We start from the raw sequence: 20,732 nt of genomic DNA on the forward strand, positions 1-20,732 counted from the left end.
AATAATTTTTATTGTAATATTTTAATTATTATTATTATAAATACAATAATCATTATTGTCAACTTATACATTTGTCGATAGAATTGTACATATATCTAGTTATTATTATTAACAATAAGACAATAATAATCATAATTATGATAACATGTAATTATAGTTATACAAATACTAAAAATATACACTTAGTGTATAAACATATTTTTCTTCTTTTTTGTCCAAGAATACGTTCATGAAATTTTAAAACAAACTTATGACTCAATCTTTCGATTACTATAAGATGAATATATACGTGTTTAATGATAATTAATTCTTATTACTAAGTTAATAATCCCTACAAAATAAGCATTAGCTATGTTTATTATTCTTTTTTTTTTTCCTTTTAAGATTCTGCGTTGTAGGAAAAGACCTTGAAGAGCATCAACTCAGGAGATTTACAACCTGTTTCGCTCGAGGACCGCGCGCAACCCAAAAGCAGTCGGGCCTTGAATAGAAGTCTCGCAGCATGCAACATACGAGGAGCATGCGATCGCAAGAATCACTTGGATGACGCATAATGCACTCACCTCTCTCTGCGTAATCGCAATCGTCTGTCCCGCGAGTTCCCTTCCTCAAGAATCGTGTCAGCGCTCGGCTACCGGAAGCGACCGGTCGCTTTGACATTGCGCTCGATGCACTCGTAATCGCACGGATATCGACGGGTCGAGTGCTCCACTCTTACAATTAACAACATCATTATTGTAGACAATGACGACGATGTTCTCATTGCGCGAGTGCAACGCACCACTCCCCGGGGATATCGATCGCGGAAGTTCACCGTGCTATCGATCGACCGTATATCAACCTGGACAATTTCTTACGACTCCACCGCTGCCTCCCGCACCGCAGCTCGATGTCGTACACTGCCCTGGTAGGAGACGTTTATTGAGCTCGAGACTCGTCGCGAATCGTCCCGCGATTTCTCGATCTTTCCTCGTGTTCGGAGCAAGGCTACGAGAATGGAAAGTCCGTCGAATTGCGACACTACTCCATTCGTTCGTTCACAACTCGCTCGAGCATATCCGGTTACGAATTCACTTCGCGGGTATAATCGCAAGAATGATCGATGATTCTCAGCGAGCACCGCACACCGTCAGGTCGGGAATGACTCGCGTGAATTACGACGCAACGATACTCCGCGGTTCTCCATTTATCCGCAGTGAATAACGTTCGCTTTAACTTTGTAGAAAGATCATAAGAAAGATCGATGGTTCTCAGATAACCGCACTGTTTACTTCAGAGCAACGAAACAGAAATCTTCTATGTTGAAGCAGATTACGAGAATTATTCGGCGTGCGCGTCTGATTTACGACCATCTCGCAATGGGCATCCAGCCGCTTCTGCAAGAAACATCGAGAAACTCGGTTTTAATCTCTCGCCTTTGTGCCTCTGTAATTGTTTCCACGCATTTATCTAGATGACATATCCTATAGATGTAATAGACATAGATTGCGCATTTCTTGATCTTATCATTTGAGTCCCGTTAAAAAGAATTGAATCATATCAGCATTTTTCTTCAACTCTAGACGAGATATTTTATAACAGTTCTCCGAAAGAGAAAGGTAAATATACTACCTTGTATTAACTTATTCTGTCTCACTCTATATTTTAATTAAAATGACACAGTATAAATTAAAGTATGAAAATATATATACGTAGAGAAAAGGTATTTTTCTTTTTCGTAGGATTTTGACAAAATTGCTCGTCAATAAACTGCGCTCTGATCTCAACATTTTGCTTTGTTAAAATTGTTAGGAAAAATTAAGCATCTCTGTTCAACTTTTAGAGACAGATAGTGATTGATTAAGCTATCTCACTTTTTCTAAATCGATAATGATGTAAACATAATAAGAACAGACAATACATTCTTATGAAGTTGTCATTCTTGACTTAGAAAGACGTGTATCATGTTGTTTTTTCTTTAAAGTTCAGAGTTGAAAAAAGATGCTTAATTTTTCCTAACAATTTTAACAAAGCAAAATGCTGAGATCAGAGGGCAGTTTATTCTTCTATGTCTATAACGTAACCCAAGCAAAACAAAAAGTCATCATAATTTTAAAACATCATGGCATCAAAATATCTCTAAAATAATTATCAAAAGTCACTCTTCGATTGTAACGTTACTATATGACCTGTTGCTCTGTTTAAGAGATTATCTCGATTTCCAATCGCAATATTAATACGTTTCAAACGTTAATGTTTCAAAAAGCGGTATCCTGACATTTCTTACGAATGACTAAACATTTGTGATGTAATGCGTTATTTTCGAATCGCGTGTATGATTAATAAGTCACTATATAATAAAAAGTACTCGCACATTTATTTTGCAAGCAATTATAGAAATTATTCATTTCGCGTAAACAGCAATCTGCAATACATTAATCTCTCGATATTGCAACACGAAATTTTCAAATAGTGTAACCCAAAAGTTGAGCAAAAATCCAAAATGATTATCAAAAATCACTTATGCAGTTTTTCAATGTACGATACATAAATGGATTTTTTTTTTATAGCCGATCCATTTTTTTGCGATTTTGCACTTTTTATTAATTCCACGATTTTTAGATTATTTTTTGATGAAAACAAAACAGTCGTGATTGATATAGTATTTTAATATCATGTTAACGTTATTGTGACTTGTTCTTCTTGAGAAGCTATGCGAGGTCTATATACACTCGATTCTCACGTCTAGCGACGCGAGTCTTTCGAGTCGCGAAGGAAAAGTGGTATCGAGCCGCGCGTGGGCGGATTTAATAGCGCTGATTTCGCGTGTTCGGCACGCGGACGCTCGAAAATCGGTTCCGCGCGAATCGACTCATAAGCGTGGGTGGAGAACGCCTAGCGTCTCCACGCGTACGACGAGCGATAGAGTCGCAATTGCGTCGCATTATCCTTGAGCGACGATAAAAATGTGACGGTAACCGACGGTCACGGACGGCACGTGCGACAGTTCACGTTTATCGATTTGTACGTCAGCTTAGCGGCACCATCAACCCTTGCGGATAAATTCAATAAAGGGAACGTGGATCGAGACCGACCCACCCCGACACTGATCGACATTAATTTGATCGATTACTGCGATCACGTATCCCTCGCGATCAACCCTCGGTAGCTTTCCACTCGCACCGATCGAACGTGTGTCTTTTGTTTGTCTTTCGCCAATTTACTAATGGCTATCTACACTGTTAAATTCGTAATGTCAAATTATAGCTTGAGTCATTTTTAATAATTTCTATAGATTGCCACTGTTTCCAATATGTCATTAATTTGAATTATAAAACCATGGAATCAATTTAACTTAAGGAAATTAATTAAATTTGAATAAAATTTAGTTTATTATTCATAACTAAGTGTATACGTTAATATGGTGAGGTTTACTTTGAAACTAACCACTGAAATGGATTGTGATTTACATTTTGACAGGAAGTTAAAAATAATGAAATGTTATTTTACCCAAGGGATTGGATTACCTCTTTGATATCTTAACAGTATCGTATTTTTAATTTTTTCTAAACAAAGGATAACTCCTTGAGACACTATCTATATACATTTTCGCGTTTTTCCGTCGTTTTCGATAAATATTTTACGGCGTCTTGTAAAGCTTCGATAAGTATTTACGACACGATAAATGCTCAAGGTTCCTTACTTAAAAATTGGAAAAAAATGAGCACTGGTTCATGACATGTACACACACATACACCTGATCCACTTCTCGCGAACTCACTGCGAAACACGCGTGTTGAAGATGTGAGAGAACGGTCACGAATCTCGCCCACGAACACGGACGCGAGGTCTACCTGCTCGCCGTGGCGCGGTCGGCCAGGTAGTGAGTCACTAGCCGTGAGTGGAAAATAAATATTACGGAATCGTGCAGCGTGCTCCACGAGAACGACCAGCACGGCTCTCCCACCATATTGCAGCGCGGTTGAAAGTAATTCGTTCGGCTCGACGCACCCGCTCGCGGCTTAGCCGCCTCTTTGTGTCGGCTCGCGTAAATACGGTTCAATTTGCGATAACAATTTGCATTTTGTCTTATTACCGAAAGATGGCATCAATTCTGAAAATTGCGAGCTTAATAAAAAAACTGCAAAGTCGCAGAAAAAGCGCGGATCGATCAGAAAAATCTACTTATATATAGCGAATGTCTCGTTGAATTGAAGCACCAATATTTAATCACGATTTTTAATATTTTCGCGAATAATCTGATAAATGAATAAAACCAAATTATGATTAGATTGAATAGAACGAAATTAAATATATCTTTTTATGTAAACGCAAAAATTATTACTATTCTAGCGAGGCCAAATGATCCACCCTCTTAATGCAATTCCAATTGGATTAGAATTGCCAGAACACAAACAGATCTCAATGTCATCGAGATCTTATCACATTTCACAATAGTCTTCCACTGATATGTCCGTGCTACACACTCCAGCAATCGTCGCTTCGGTATCGATCGAAGCGTATCCGAGCGACCGCCAAAATCACTCCGCGTCGAGCCCGAGAAATGGTGAGATAGATATATACCGACGTGCGAGCGATGGAATTTTGCGACGAATTCTTTGTGTGTGTATTAGAATCGGAAAGGCAAATGGAAATATTCAAGAGAGGTGTACCGTACGATGGTCGGTCGGAACCTGAGAGGTCCCTCGCGTTCGTTACCCGCGCACAGCGGGTAGAACCGATCGACCTGGCGACCTTCCCCTCCGGAGGTGAACTAACGTCTCCCCCGTCTGCATCCTCGAGCGTGTACCCCCACCACCTGGTCGAACCACCACCTGACTGAATCCCACCGAATATCCACGGAGTAGTACCCAGTTCCCATGAGGTTCTCATGCAACGACGAAAAGAGCGGATCCACGAGTCGTCGGTCAACGAATTAATTATTTTTTTCGCCCCTCATCGATTATGTGAAAACACATGGAGAGCATCAGTTTCTTGGGGTGTGTTCCAAACTTGACTCTGTCAATTTCGAGTATATATCTTTTATCCTTGTTTAACACATTCGGCGAACAACAAAGATAATAATGATACGTTGATTAAACATTGGAGATATATTGGATCAATACTCTATCGATAAACTATATGCTATTAAAGGATTAACAATCAAGTAGAGCCTTTTTCAAGGCGGAAATGTGAAAAGTGAAAATTCTTATCATGAAAGTGATTGAGAAATTTTTCACATTTTACATTTCCGCCGTAGGGAAAAAGTTACATGATTGCTACCCTGAGGCAATTTTGTAGATTACATATCGTCGCGCAATATTGAATAAAATATCCAACATTTTCTAATTACGAGAATATAAAAGTACTATCTGTACTAATATATATTCTGAATTTTTTGCACGGCTGTTTGTAGGAAACGATTAACACTAACGAGAAAGGCAAATTGAGTTACACGCAATATACTTCACGAAGAAATACCTTTTTCTATTTAGATATACTACTTCTTTAATCTTATTTATAATACAAACACAAACGCATAACGTAGATTATCTTAGCAATCAGTAAACAAGTTAAATGCAGCAGTTTGTAAATACATTATTTCCAATTATCACATTCCGATAAATCTTCGCTTGAATATCGCGAAATGAGGTCAAACATAAAATCTTTGTCACGTGAAATTTTACATTAATTCACGTCATGTAATAAATTATTTAGAGATGAGACATAACAGATTTAATAATGAAACACGTCGATAATTCTATTGTATATGTATACACTTACACAAACATACGTATATTAACTTAACTTAATTTCGGTTTTAGCTTTATAGCAGCTCAGACAGCTTGATTATATGTATATACAATATAATTTATAACTTTTCTATCCTTGTCCCGAATCCATCAAGAAGTTCATAACTTAAATCAATGTCTGAAGCTTTGAAGTTACGGAGTAACTTGCGACAGGGTGCGAGTCGAAGATATGTTAAAAATATTTGCAGCTGAAAAATTAATTTCCGTTGCGCCCAAGCCCATTCAACGAGCGTTACGTTGCTGAGCCCATTGCTTAGCAACCGGAAGTAACAACAGAAGCGGTTATAGCACGCCCTACGATCTTTTACAGCTGCTAACTGCTGAGCTGTTTCGGCTGCTCGGGGTGGCAGATGTCTCTCTCAAATATCGCCATCGAACGTCATCGGGGATCGCGACTGGAGTGCGACCCGCCCCTACATGGATCTTCGTGACCGACATTGCCGATCGCGAAGACACCAACGCGACGTCTTCCGGGAAATTTACGGCTTTCTCTCCTTTTCTTTCACCTATCTTCCATGAACCTGTTGTAAAAAAGTAGGTACGCAAAATAATAGCCCTCGGGTTATTATTAACCTGCTTTCAATCGCATGCAAGATAATTTCTGCGAATTGTCAATAAACTCTAGAATTGTCAAGGGATTGCCAAAGACGAGACTCCGAGATGGCATATAAACAGCAACCGGTCCAGGACGAGCTGGAGATGGAGACGATGGCGGAAGCTGAGCTCTCAAGGCTAAAAAGGCAATATAGGATAATGGAGAACGATCGGGCGACGTGCGCGGAAGACGCGAGGTTGCAGCTCCGCAATCAGCAAAACGCGATCAATCGTCTGGAATACGAGAAAGCTGAACTTGTACTGGCAATTAAGACCGCACGATCGAAAGCATTCACGCGTAAGGATGTGGAAACGGTCGGGAAACTGAAGTGTCTGCTGACGAAGCGTGCCAAGTATATTGAGCTGATAGAGAATGAGAAACGGCAGATAGTCGAGCTTGATGAACAGATCGGCAAGGTTGCTGGTATTGCCAATATCGAGTCTATATAGACCTATATGTATAAGCAAATATTCACGAATAATCCGATTAAAATTAAGAATCCAACTGGCCAAAATACTAATAATTCTAAAATGCTATCAATATTAGGTGATACATTGCTATTCATATATGTATATTATACAATTTTTACAAGGAAATAGACTTTTTTAAACTAATATATAATAACACAAAATTTGCATACATTTCGTAGTTTTGTGCCAGTTGATACAACGTAGCTTTAAAATCCTTTTCTTATTTTGTTCACTTCTGACGAAGATATATGTAGTTTTGAGCTATAAAAAACTTCAAAATTTTTCTTCCAACCTATCAAATTTAATCTTGAAATAAGATGAAGTATATAATCCAATGTATGTCTCCTTTTATAATTCTTATTAATAAAATTAACCCTTACAGTACCAACTACAATTTGGTGCCTCATCTGTACAAATATGGGTCACTAGATTTCGTTCGTTTTTTTCACCTATTCAGAATGATTGAAAAAATCTCAAAAAATTCACTAACATACTTTCAACTTTCTAGAATAAATATTAAAACTTCATTTTGGAAAATATTAAAATGTAGTATAATTTATAATTACCAAAAGCTTGCGAGAAACTTGCACGAACAGGAATCGCTCGGTCACTAGTGACCCCAGATTGTAAGGGTTAATGTTACATATCACTCTCTGTTACAATACTAATGTGCAAACTGATATATAATAATAATGACTCCTTTTATCTCCTTATGTGGAGCATAGGATGTCTATAGGCCTCTTCCTTTCTTGTCCGAGGCCTATATTCGTTTCTCGAATCAGATTGTTTTTTTTTTTTTTTCGGATTTGTGGGTGATTGATCCACAGAATCCTACCTCAGTCAGATATTAGAGACAAATATCTTACTGATATGTATACTGATGTATAGGACCTATAGTTTAACGCCGAATCCGAACGGCGCTGATGATCATAGATCTTGTGATTACCAGGTGGAGCCATTTTTTGGCTCATTAAACGCGAAAAATCGCGTTTTGAGCGCACATGGGATTGAACTCGGGTCTACAGATCGCGAGTCAATCGCACGGAGCGGTGAGAGACTCGACGCCACGCAAACTGATATATAACACATTGAATTTTTAAAAGCTCTGTCCCCGCTCATCCTAATTTTTAGCATGGCAGATTGGATCTTCTGTTGATCACTAAAAACACAACTTAGCACTCAACGCACATAAAATTTACATATGATAACATTCTAAAGATAAATATTTAAAAAATAGGAACGTTTGATGACTGCAAGCAATGCTATGCGGTATCGCGACCGTAGTAATCGATAACGAATGAAAGCACGATTTATTACGAGAAATCGGATTGTCTCTTTAAGATGAAGAAAAATATCACTTTCAACCCGCGACATCACGTTTACGACACGTAAGAATGTTGTTGCAGCTTTCGAAGGATGTCACGAGCATGAAGATGAAAGTGCGCAGCGACGTGCAATCGCGGGAGATAACGGCGCAGCATACTAAAACGATACTTATGCTGGAAAATCGGGTGGAGGTGGCCACCAAGAGGTTCAACTTGGTAATAGCGGAGAATACGAAGTTACGCGCGGAGATTGAGACCTTGCTCAAGGAACGGGCGCAGTTCATGCAGGTGTGGAATAAGTTGATCGGCCAATTGAACACTGGTAAGCAGATCATCAACGACCTGATCGAACAAGCGACGGTCACGTTCAATCAGCGGGATGAGGAACTCAACAAGATCCATGCACTTCGCGAGAGGTAGGATGCGACGCGGATTTTCCGCGTTGATCGGTGCCATACCGTGAAACTCGATCTGCGCAAGCTGAAATGTTAGCGATTTACACAACATCATTATTATCAATCGATGACCACTTACGAAAGTCGCGAAAGTGGAAGCCTTCGCCGTATCGTTGTCCCCATAATTCAAATGGTTATTAACTACGCGAAATCCACTCGCATTCATATAATAAATGTCTAATATGTTCGGTATTTAATATAAATAATAACTTTCGGTTGGCAACAGTCGGGAGTAAAAAGCCTATATTTGAGCCGCGGTTGTACGTAAAGTATAGATTTATAAAGCGATAAGGTACAATTTACAAGCACTAACAACTATGAAGGCTCATTTTATTTGTATTTATTCTTAGAGTCACAATTATTATTATTAACTTACTTTAACCTGATACATGTCGTCGTTGTCTTTGAATTAGAAACTCGGAGAGCAACGATCGGCGGAGCCAATAGCGCATGGAATTTCCGCCGCTCGCGCTTTCCGTCCGATGCCATAACGGCTCTTTGAATTTATTCAGTCGCGAATTTGCGTAATTATCTGCCGAACAACGTAAATTGACCATGAACTGACGAGAAGGCGTCTGTTCACAGAGGAATAAGGGACTTGAAGAATCACACATCGGAGATGTGCGAACTGAAGAGAACTCTAGACAATGAAATGAAGCTGCAGGAGTTTCTTGGCGTGAAGGGACAGTTCCGCGAGATGGTCGATCTGAATGCGAAGAGGGAAGCCGAGAGACAAGCTAAACGGGAAGAGAAACAGAATAAAATAGCGGCCTTCACGCAAATCTTGCAGACGATCAAGCAATTCACTGGTACTGTAAACCGGCTTTTACTTAGAATAATCGCAGTCTGATTTTTAAGAACGCGTTCTCTCTTTGTAAACTGTTCTCGGATTTTCTCACGGAACTCTTAAACTTGCCCCAGTTTTCTACGTGTCTTACAATAGAAGATGTAGATGTATTTCAATCTGACTTACTAATTGTAAGATGAAGTTTAAAGCCCAGATAATTACGGACTTAAATCATGAAATTTTTAGAATAAACAAAGTTTAATCCTCAGGATAAAATTATATTAATTAGTAATAGCGGGTTAACACTTATACAATATCCATGCTTTATATTTGATAGCTTGTATTATTGATGTAAAATCTTGATTTCAATTAATGGGGCCGTAAATAAACAGGCGAGCAAGAAATCGACAAGCTTACTGCGCACTTCATCAAGCAAGAAGAGGAGAATTTCGCACTTTTCAACTATGTGAACGAGCTAAACGACGAGCTCGAGAGTCTTCAGACGAGAATGGAGCAGCTGACAGTGGCTATCGATGAAGCACATGCCCTAAATGTGCATCGTGATCAAGAGCAAGCTGAAAACTTGGAGAAAATCACCAAAGAACTCGAGGAACAAACAGCGCTAGCGGACACTGCTGAAGAGAATCTTGCTAAGGTTAATGAGAAAATTGTTCGAAACTTGCTAAAAACTTCACGTTGGGTTTATTTTCTTAAAACTTGAATTTATAATAAAATGAAAAATGTTATTATTCGCTTAAATTCATAATGTTAAAATATCATGTAAGAGTTAATTTTAATTAATTCTCTACAAGTCGCATGTTTCTACTCAACATGACGTTAATTTAACTAAAACAATGAAGTTAAACAATTTAACTCAAGAACATTATTAAACTTGATTTGACTTAATTTATTATTTACTAAGATCATGTATTAATATGAATGTTGTATACTTAAAAACTAACCACAGAAATGAATTGCTTTGCATTTTGACATACACAAAAATTAAAAATAACAAAACGTTAAGTTAACTTAAGGAATTGACAGAGTTGGCAAGTAACGCGTTATTTGTAACGTTATTACTGTTATAAGTTATAAGTTACTTTTTTCAATAACGAATAGGTAACGACGTTACATTTTCTTCACAGTAACGTTCATAGTAACGCAGCTACATTTTTGAGATAATGGTAACGATTTCACTAGTTATTTTTATCGTTACTTTATTTTTAGTCACGTAAAAGTTTTAGTCGTTACTAGAGCTATAGCAAACTGAGATGCTACGTTAACCCTTTTGTGTACGCAACCAACTTTACCAACGTTGTTAATCCCTTCCTTACAAAAAAATTCTTAAAAATTTCTAACTGCACCGTTTGCTAAAAATTGAGTTAAATAATGACGATCCGGACGTCCCAAGCGAAATTTTAATTTTCAATCCACTTACATGCAAAAATGTACCGTGGTGAGTACCCGAGTACTCGGTTGCGCACACAAGAGTTAAAGGAATAAGTCTGATTAGCTCTCTTAATCACGTAATCGCGAGCCTTTTTTCACAGTTCACACATATAGACTGCGTTCCATTTCACGCATTATGCGCATAATGTATCATTTTATCTTTTTTTAATATTCAGTAAACAACAAGGATAAAGTAATGTATCATACGCACTATAATATGCGTGAAACGGAACGCACTTATACGTGTAGGCTAACGTATAGCACGTAGATGAGATCAGCGAGATCACGTGAGATTCTACCCTAATAAATATAAATATATATATAATATTATATATTGTATGTATATAATTAATAATTATATATACTTATATTTTTTTAGCTTTATTTCTCTCTATTAAAAAATAGAATTTTAATATCTTTTTTACATTTATTAAAAAAATCTGCACATAATATTCTATTAGTGAATCAAGAAAAAAAAGTAACGAAAAAGTAACGTTTCATTATATTTTGAGTAACGATAACGTTAACGATTTACTTTTGCAAATCAATAATAAGTAACAGAAACCAGTCATTTTTTAGAAAAAAGAACGGTAACGGTAACGAGTTATTTTTATAAGGTAATTCCCAACCTTGGGAATTGGGTTATCATTACTCTTTTGACATTTAACAGTATTGATTAATCACAAAATGCTTAAAATCGTCATTAGCAAATTAACACCGTGCTTTTCTGCATATCTTGTCATTCTCGAACGTTATCCTTGATCCTAATAAAACGGATTTTGATATCCGCATAGAGACTCGGATAGCAAACCGCAACCCGAATGGATATTAAACGATTACTCATGTTTTATTCCAGTGCAACGACGTGATGGACAAGCTGCTGCAAGGGATCGATGGCCTCTTCAAGGCGATACGCTGCGACAATTCACCGATTTTAGAATTATTGGGTGACAATACTCATGTTACCATGAGCAACGTCATGCTCTACTTAGGCATTATCGAGAAACGAATCACCGAGATGTTCCACAAGGTGTACTGGGTGGACAAGGAAAGCAAAGTTCCGCATTTGCGGCTGGATGAAGAGAAGAAGCCCAGAATGAAAGTGCCCGTTCTCAATCGCATCGTACCCACCCAACCTTGTGTCCTGTGAGTCCCGCTTTGTTATACCTTCTCTTCCTCTTTATCCCGTCTTGAAATCGTGTCCTCTTGATCTATCGAGTATCCACGAGATTTTCTAACATTTAGCCCTGAACATGATAACCTAATTTTCATTTATACTTATAAAATACATAGATGAGTTCTTTTCCTATCAAGACACGTATATGCGGATTAGAAATAGACACTTACAATATTTAATCAGTATATATATCTAATCAGTGTATCAAATATATCAATGGAAAATTTTAGTAACCTATTATATTCGGCGTTAAACACGCGTTGAGGATATCCGGGCCTTGTGTCAATTTTTATCTGACTACTTTAACGTCCTCGGATGCAGCTGCGTGGAACAAGAGCAGATGCAATTCGTCTCGGAGGGTCTGGAGGTGCCGCTGACACGTGCCGAAGCCATGCAGAAGCTGCAAGAACGGCTCATAGAGGATTACACAGAGCTGCTTCACAACGTGTCTGCTTGTCATTTACCGGCAGCTAGGAAGATTATTCAAAGACGTTATCAATAAAGGGAATTAAAAAACGATCGCGCATTTTCTTCGTGGATTTTCAACGTGACCTTTTGTTACCGTCCTAATGACGTTTGCGTGAAGCTTAAGAGGATTTAGCCTATGAGGGAATCACCAGATTGCTGCAAACGCAATGACATGAAAAAAATAATACTTTTACGAATTAATTTTATGAATTGTATTTATTTATATTTTAATTAATTTTACTTTCATATATATATGTATATATTAAAAAAAAAACAATTTTTATATGAAGTTAATGAAACTTCAAATTTTTCGTTATCAAACAACAGTGTTTCGTTCATTTTACTTTATTGTAATTCATTCGCTAGCTTTATTACACTGAATTGCAATCAGTCGCGGTAATGGGACGATAGATTCTATTCATGCGGCAATAAACCTTTCTCTTCCCGTGCCTTCTTCTTGACAGTCTTGATAATTCGCTTCAATTCAAGGATGGTGCGCTTAATGTGAATCAGCTGTTGCTCGACGTCCTCGCTGCTCACCTTGACGGGTATCCCTTTCCTCTTACAAATCTGCTGATAGATGTTCCAGCAGCACGCCTTCACTTGCGTAAGCTCCAAGTTCTTCGCTGCGGCGGTTTCCTTTATTTTCGAAACGATTGTCTCCCATTTTAAAGCCTCCGCTTTTGCCCGATCATACCTCTCTTGCAATTGCGCTAATTTATTATTCAGTCCCATCAATACCTGAGTCTTGGCTTCTGTCAAATGATGCTGCACGTATAAAGAAAAGTATCTCTCTATAATTCTTGGCTTTTCGATTCTTTTTTTCTATTGAGGGGAAAGATGGCAAGAGGAGATATATCGTGTGGAAACGGATATTTGAAGACAAAGAGATTTAACTCATAAAAAAATTGATACGGAAGTAAAAATTATACAGAGAAACGGCAGATACGAAGTAAACATGTATAAATAAGAATATATGAATAAGAAATAAAGAGATATTTCAATAAAAGTTTATGAAAAAGTGCTTTAAGCTTGCGAAAATTGATAGAGCACATTATTGCGATATAATCGTGTTAATTTACATTGATTATATTTGTAAGTGCACAATGAAAGAAATATTATAAGAATTATTAAATATTAAAAAAATATAAAATTAGAAGTAAAAATTAAACGTAACGCACAATAGATACAAATAATCTTATTTATCTGTGTTGTTTAATCTTTATTTCTAATTATTTTACTTCTCTAATATTTAATATTTATTTCTGCTACTATGCCTCATATTTTATTAATTTATATCCATTGTTAAGTTTAATCATTATTTCTAAATTTAATATTTATATTGTTTTTAAATTTTCTTCCATTGTGAGCAAAAATAAGGCAATTAAATTAAGTAATTCATAATAGAATAATGTATTTGTGAGAATTTATAAGATCGTGATAAGGCATGTAAAACAGATGATTATTTGAACAATTACTATTTTTGTTCCCTTTTCTTCTAGCATTTGAAGGTTTCTATCTTGATGATCAGACAAGGCTTGCCTCGCCTCGACTAAAGTTTCGTAGCGATTAAAAATTTCATTGATCGATTGAAATTCGTCCGTCTCGTTCACGACCTTGTCTAAGTAATTTTGATATTTCCTGTATTCCCCTACAAACCGCTGCATTTTATCACGTACGTCTCTCATATACCGCAATTTCTGCTCCAATTCCTCGATCTAATAAAAAAAAATCAGTTACAATCGATAATATGTATAAAATTTTAAATTTTTCTAGAATTTAATTTAAGTATAAGCCGGTCGACTGAAATTAAGATCGTGAAGTCCACATCGGAGATTTCTTTCCTTCATCGACTGCATACTTCTTGTTTATATGTTTCTTGACGTTCGCGCTCCTCCTTGATCTTCTGCTCAGCTCGCTCACACTTCTCAACGTTCTCCTTTACGAGCGTATTAAACTTTATGAGAGACTGCCGCAACTGCAATTGCTGTTCTCTCGCCTCCTCCCATTGCTCATCCATGTATTTACGTCTTATTTTCTGTTCCTCTCGCTTCTTCTTTAATATTTCGTCAACATCGACTAATTCTCGACGAGCCCTGATCACCTCGGTCGCCGGACAAATCCTTGCTTTGTCCCATTCTGGATATTTTCTAACATTATTATAAATAACGATAAGAATGTAATTTATAATAAATAATAAAAAACATGATAAATTTATTTTGAAATTTATTAAAAATATAAATTATTTGTTATTAATAAAATTAACGTGGGAAATTGATAATTCTATTGTATTGTCCGCTTCGTATTCTTATCGATTGTTACATGATACAGTAGATCGTCTGTTTTTAAATTTCTTACATATCCTCGAAATATTTATTATATACCTTCTAATTATAATTAAAAATAATACTTTATTATATATACATTTATAACTATTTTCTAATTGCATTACTTGATAGACTGGCGTTCCTCTCGCTTGGATATAAAGTACTCCAAAACTGCTTTCTGCGAATCGGTCGGGATAACAGCTCTTTGCACGAGATTTCTCGACTCATATTGCGCCGTAGCCATTTCTTTTTCTTTTCAAAATATTCTTTTATCTTTTATTAACCGCAATTTTACAACAAACGTATCAATACGAGAGTATCTATAAGCTTTTAAAAAAAATGTCGCGAAAAGAAGCACATGTTTGTCATGCACGACTGATCGATCAAACAAATTGAATGCAGTCGCGCACACGTAGACGCAAGAGAAAGAGACAAGAAACACGTGGTGGACGGCGTAGATGCGAAGTGGGAGGGAAAGTCGACGGCAGGAGAGGCATTGTTGAAAATAACGAACCTGATTTTATTTATATCGTACACTTTATACAAGAGCTAACAACGACCTTATTTAAAAAAAAATGCATAATTATTAGACATCGTATGGGTGAAAGAGAGATGAACGGAAGGGGGGTTGGTGAGAATGATCAAAGCATATCCGTTCACGAGTGGACTTCCTGACCGAGTAGAGAAAGTTGCTTGAGCAATTGCTTAGCGTTGATGAAGGTCGTGGAGCCGTAGAGTACTCGTTTATTCACCCCAGCTCCGCTTCGTTGCTTCACATAGTCCACCAGATTCTGATACTCTATGTAATTACCGCCGCCAACCACGAAAACTATCACATCCTGGAACGTCGGCCGATTCTTCGGCATCTGCTCGGTGTGCTTGAGCTGCTTCGGGTCCAGATAAAGATAATCGTCGGTGCGCGAGGACTGCTTAGATTCCATCAGCTCGTCTACTATCTTGGTGACTGGCAGATTGTGCTTCTTCACCACCAGATTCTTCACGCCCTCCATGACGAATGACGAGCCTTGATTCATCAGCTTGGAGAACATACTGACTGTCTTGGTACCGCCACCTTCATAGCTACTCTGAATCTCGGCTATCCTAGTATAATTGCGTAACCGCTTTACGTATATCAGTGGGTTCAGATCGCAGCCGGCTGCGGTTAGTGCCGTCTCTAATTTACTGTAATCCGCGTCGGACATATTCGTGCAAATAAAATAAATAATAGCAAGACGCAGTTTGTCTTCCGGAGTGCCGCAGTCTGGATCACCGATGGTTTCCAATACGCTCCGGTCCAACGTTTGCTTGCTCATAATTTTCTCTTCCAACTCGAAGAACGTATCGAGTCGTCTAGACTTGATAGCATTCAGGATACCTGTGGCCACTGAAGTGTGCATGTCGATCAGCCGCTTCATCTCCAGAAGTTGCGGCAACGAATTCACGGCGCTTGTCAAGCGTGCCGTGTTATTGGATACCAAAGACAACGCTACCTCGCTGTCACTGTCAATGCCCATAGAGGATTTGAGCTTCTTCACGTCCTCCTCGAAGGTACGGTACTGCTCCAGCTCTTCCTGTATGGCCTCTGCTACTCTGGGGAACGGACTGCCTTTGTGCTGACACCAGAAGCGATCTCGGTTGTCAAGCTCGTAAGCGCGTGTCTTGGAACGTGTCCCGCCAGCGGGAGATCGTCCTACATTCTCTTCTACAACAAGCCTGTTCAACGCCATCTCCAGAACATCATGCGCCAATGCTTGATACGTCCACGTGTGATGCAACGGAGTAGCCATGTCGACGTTGCGGTCTAGCACGATGAGCAGAGGCCTCTGGAAATTATAGTGGCCAGTTGCAGATGCTTCACCTTCAAACAGATTGTTCCTTGCATCCCATACGTTCTCTCGCAGTTTCTTGTCAATCATCTTGGCAACCATTTCAGCGGCGTTACCTCTGGGACACCTTATGATCGGCACAGTGCCCAAAGTGACGAACACTGAAAACAAACAATCTACAATGATATCCATCACAGATTCCATTTCGCTGTCTTTGACGTCACCGCGATTGATTGCATGGTAGGATATCACGTCGCTGTTTTGATGTCGCAGAACAAACAGATCATCCTCCAGGGTGATGAAATTCAGGTACTGATCGAACACCTTGTGAATGCTGGCGACGACGCCACCGAGCAACGCTGCGGTCGCCAGGTCTTCCATCCTTTGCCGGCTAATTGGCGAAATGAAATTTAAATGATAAATATCATACAGGCCGTTCTGCAGATCCTGGCCGATCCTGCCGAGATTCTCGTCCGTGGGCGCGCAGAAGTAAATCGCTGGTACCTCGGGGATGGAGTCGCGATCCGAATGCAGCTGCATGTGTAACGTGATGCCAAGCTCGCGCAGCTCCTTGACGGAGATCAACGGCGATATGATATCTTGGCCAAGACGGTCGTAAACGAGGATCTTCCACGTGGGCACCGCGCTCTCAAGCCCTGGCTCAGGCAGGTTCAGGTTCAGCATCTGCTTCAGGGCGTTTATTTGACGTTCGCGTAAGCTCATCTTGACGTGCCTGTCGAGGAACCTAACCTCGCACGCGACAGTTGGATACAATGGATAAAGAGACGGACTGACGGACACGTCACGTTGACATTTTTCATGGTCGATACAAACGTATTTTCCACGAGTTATCTAAACAGCACAGTGACCTTATTTATCTACAGCAGACATAGCATTTATACTTATCGTAGTTACTTTTACCCATGGTGTTACACCATGCTAAATTATCTAACATTTTGTTGTATTAGATACATATGTTATGACTAGCAATATTCAAATGAATATTTATATCAGAATTATATATTTCAGTAGAGTTGTTTCACATCGTTCACAGTTTCTACATTTTTTTTTTTGGTAAATATCTCTATATTTGCAGATTACAAATTTTATGCAAGATTTTTTCATTTAATTTAATAATTATTGTCCTATTGGGGCCGAACATAAGCAATGTATAATGATCGTAATCATGTTGAAAAGTAAAAGCATTTATAGTCTCTCTCTCATGCCCGAAGTATAGTTTTCAAAATAAAACATTTGTATTTGTCTTATTTCTAAAGAATGATTTATGGGAAATGAATCTGACCGGTTTCACCAAACAAAGAATTTTCACCAAAAAAATGTGTAAACTTTCCACCGATTCTAAAAGAAAGATATTAGACAACTATTATTTAACCAAAATCTGGCGCTTCATCGTTATAATAACGTTTGAAATCATGGAAAATCGCTTGCTAATGTTTATTTTGTGACTCGCTTTGACTCGAAAGTGACATGTCCGCGTAATTTGGTGTTTACTGGAATATTTCTGGTTATATACATATATTTCCAATTTCATGATATATAATTGGTATATGTATATTGGTAGTGTATATTGAAAATTTGGAACTCGATCTAAATAAAATTTTTTTGTATTTTGACGTAACATTTTTAGTTCTTCCATGTAAAATTAATTTAGAGATTTACTTAATATTATTTATATACTTACAGTTACATTTATTTATGTTTACTGAGATACTATCTAAAAATTATTTCAATTTGATTGCGAATTTTTATTTAAATTGCGAAGCTATATTTAAAAAAAATTTTTTGTATTTCAAAAAAAGGCTTAGAATTGATGATAAATAATAAAAGTAAAGGTCCAACTTTTTTTTTTCAAATTCCTTTCTAATATTTTGGTTAAATAGTTGTCTAATATCTTCTTAGAATCGGTCGAAAGTCTACACATGTTTTTGGTGAAAACTCTTTGTTTATTGGTGGAACCGGTCAGATTCTTTTCTTACTTCTATAAATCATTCTTTAGAAATGCGAGACAAATACAGATGTTTTATTTTGAAAACTATACTTCAGGCATGACTAATGCTTTTCATGCTTTTCAACATTATTACGAAGTTTACATCTGGATTATTTCTTTTGGCAAATTTACGCTTTTTTCTCATCAATTTTATACTTACACATAATTTATTCAAATTCTATTTAACAATTTGGCCGGGATATACATTTATAAATATAATTAAAGTAATTAGTTGCCGTTAATGTTCTTTTTTTTTTAAGTAACTATCACTAATTTAAATTTATAATCAGTGAAATCAACTTTAAATGTGTATGCGGAATGTAATAACTAAACTATATATCTCTTATTCGAAAATGTATCGAAATATAAAAATGCTATATGATGTTGAAGTATATTGTATACATTTTCTTTTTTAAATGTAGACAGAAAAAGAAATATAATTCTGACGGCGTGCATGTGTGTGTATGTGTATTGTGTGTTATATGTCAACCCTTAGACTCGACCATCAAGTCAATGCTCAGAATTATGAATTCTGCAGGACATTGATTTGATAACATTAAACATAAATATCCGGTTTATAAAAGAAAATATATAAATAAATATACATTTTTAAATATCTTCAAAAGAGCATTTTAAAATAAAAATAATTATTCTAAAAATCAATGAAATGAGAATGTATATAATACGATAAGCAGAGCTGAGAATATAAGTGAAAGGTATATGAAAAATTATGAAAAAAGTTAAAAAATATCTGTTTAAAAGTTTTATTTTCTTCAGATAATATAAACTCTAAACAAAGATATTTTCTGAAATGTCAGGTTTGTGACTGGAGTCTTATCTTTTTAACGAAAATTCTATTGTTTTATGATTAATAATTAATGTAAAATATGTTTAAAATTCGTTAGATCTAAAAATATAAACCAAACAGGTACAAAAGAGCTCACTAAGCGCTCAGTTAACGATCGTGATGCATCCAATAATTTTCAGATAGACATCTAGAAATTTCAAAAAGAGATCCTCGAGATCATTTTCCTCCATAAAACCAATCCATTGTTCTAATAGATCTTTTCATAGTTCGAAATGCGCAGACGCGAACATGGTTGGGGGTATCGACCAAGTCCGGGAAAGTTAAAAGTTTCGTACAGTTTTGTACACTTTACATTATGGCTTCATCATTTCCATTCGTAAAAGCAAATATTTCCCCTCTTGATGTTCCTGGTGCTGTGTTAATTTATAATTCAGTTCAAGAACACAGCGTAGAGCAATTAAAAAGATGGTTGAAATGTAGAAAGCAAAAAACAAACGGGAAAAAATGCGAATTAGTTGAGAGGTTATATAGTCTTTTATATTTTTAATAAGTGGTGGCCGTAGCGCACTGGCAAAGTATTTGCCTCCTATGCCAAAGATCCCGAGTTCAAATCCAGCTAGAATTCCTAAATAAAAATAATAACAAAAACGGCCATCACCGGTTGCTCCGGCCGACCGACAGTCAGTATAACTCTGACGGCTGGATAGGATTCTGTGGGCCAATCACCCGCAAACCCGAAACAAGCTGATTCGAGAAACGAATACGAGCCTCGGATATCGGACGGATACAACGGAAATGAACCTTAGCTATCAAAAAGGTATACGAATTGGCACACCTTAATGTTGTTAAACGGAGTAGGACGACCACATGCTCTCAACCATATACTGCATTTATTGCATTTATCACAATTTTTCGTGTGATTTTTTAATTGCTTTGTTTCGACATTACCCTTTCTATTTAAAATAATAATTCTATTTAAAATAAATGACAGGCACGGTTTGGGAAACGAGATAAAATAATAATTATCAGTTTTAAAACTTTTTAAGCGTTTGTCACTTTTGCATAAACCATAACAGCAACGTTTTGTTGTTCCTTTTCTATAATTTGTGCTTGCCATAATTAAGAAAACTTTTTTTTAATAGTAATCGACCTTTTCACGTGTATTTTTACGAAAAGTGTACGAAAGTCCACCAGAGGCCCTATTCTGTAACTCTTAACGACAGTGTCGATATCGTTACGGTGTCG

General features: G+C 37.2%; 3 protein-coding genes across 6 annotated transcripts; 1 reads left to right on the plus strand and 2 right to left on the minus strand.

Annotated features, from left to right (window-relative positions):
- The first annotated feature begins 6,079 nt into the window (after window positions 1–6,079).
- On the plus strand, window positions 6,080–12,575 carry LOC108775873 (Coiled-coil domain containing protein 114). 4 transcript variants are annotated; one of them, XM_018542325.1, is made up of 7 exons: window positions 6,080–6,326; window positions 6,418–6,803; window positions 8,264–8,598; window positions 9,223–9,446; window positions 9,817–10,079; window positions 11,730–12,019; window positions 12,372–12,575. In XM_018542325.1, exons 2-7 carry the CDS (start codon window positions 6,453–6,455, stop codon window positions 12,550–12,552), a joined length of 1,644 nt encoding a protein of 547 aa, XP_018397827.1. In that variant the 5' UTR covers window positions 6,080–6,326; window positions 6,418–6,452; the 3' UTR covers window positions 12,553–12,575. The 4 variants fall into 4 exon arrangements, with proteins under 4 accessions (XP_018397827.1, XP_018397830.1, XP_018397828.1 ...); XM_018542328.1 differs by having other exon boundaries at window positions 6,428–6,803; XM_018542326.1 differs by lacking the exon at window positions 12,372–12,575 and adding an exon at window positions 12,281–12,348.
- A 309-nt stretch (window positions 12,576–12,884) lies between these two features.
- Window positions 12,885–15,094, minus strand: LOC108775863 (coiled-coil domain-containing protein 42 homolog). Its single transcript, XM_018542312.1, has 4 exons — window positions 14,971–15,094; window positions 14,380–14,668; window positions 13,997–14,236; window positions 12,885–13,286 (listed from the first exon to the last, which is right to left on the minus strand). Exons 1-4 carry the CDS (start codon window positions 15,087–15,089, stop codon window positions 12,933–12,935), a joined length of 1,002 nt encoding a protein of 333 aa, XP_018397814.1. The 5' UTR covers window positions 15,090–15,094; the 3' UTR covers window positions 12,885–12,932.
- Window positions 15,095–15,107: 13 nt separating this feature from the next.
- On the minus strand, window positions 15,108–17,394 carry Slh (sec1 family domain containing Slh). Its single transcript, XM_018542311.1, has one exon. It carries the CDS (start codon window positions 17,392–17,394, stop codon window positions 15,502–15,504), a length of 1,893 nt encoding a protein of 630 aa, XP_018397813.1. The 3' UTR covers window positions 15,108–15,501.
- Window positions 17,395–20,732: the final 3,338 nt, after the last annotated feature.

This window comes from Cyphomyrmex costatus, unplaced genomic scaffold, assembly GCF_001594065.2.
Source record: "Cyphomyrmex costatus isolate MS0001 unplaced genomic scaffold, Ccosl1.0 scaffold33, whole genome shotgun sequence".
In the NCBI taxonomy this organism is placed as follows: Eukaryota; Metazoa; Arthropoda; class Insecta; order Hymenoptera; family Formicidae; genus Cyphomyrmex; species Cyphomyrmex costatus.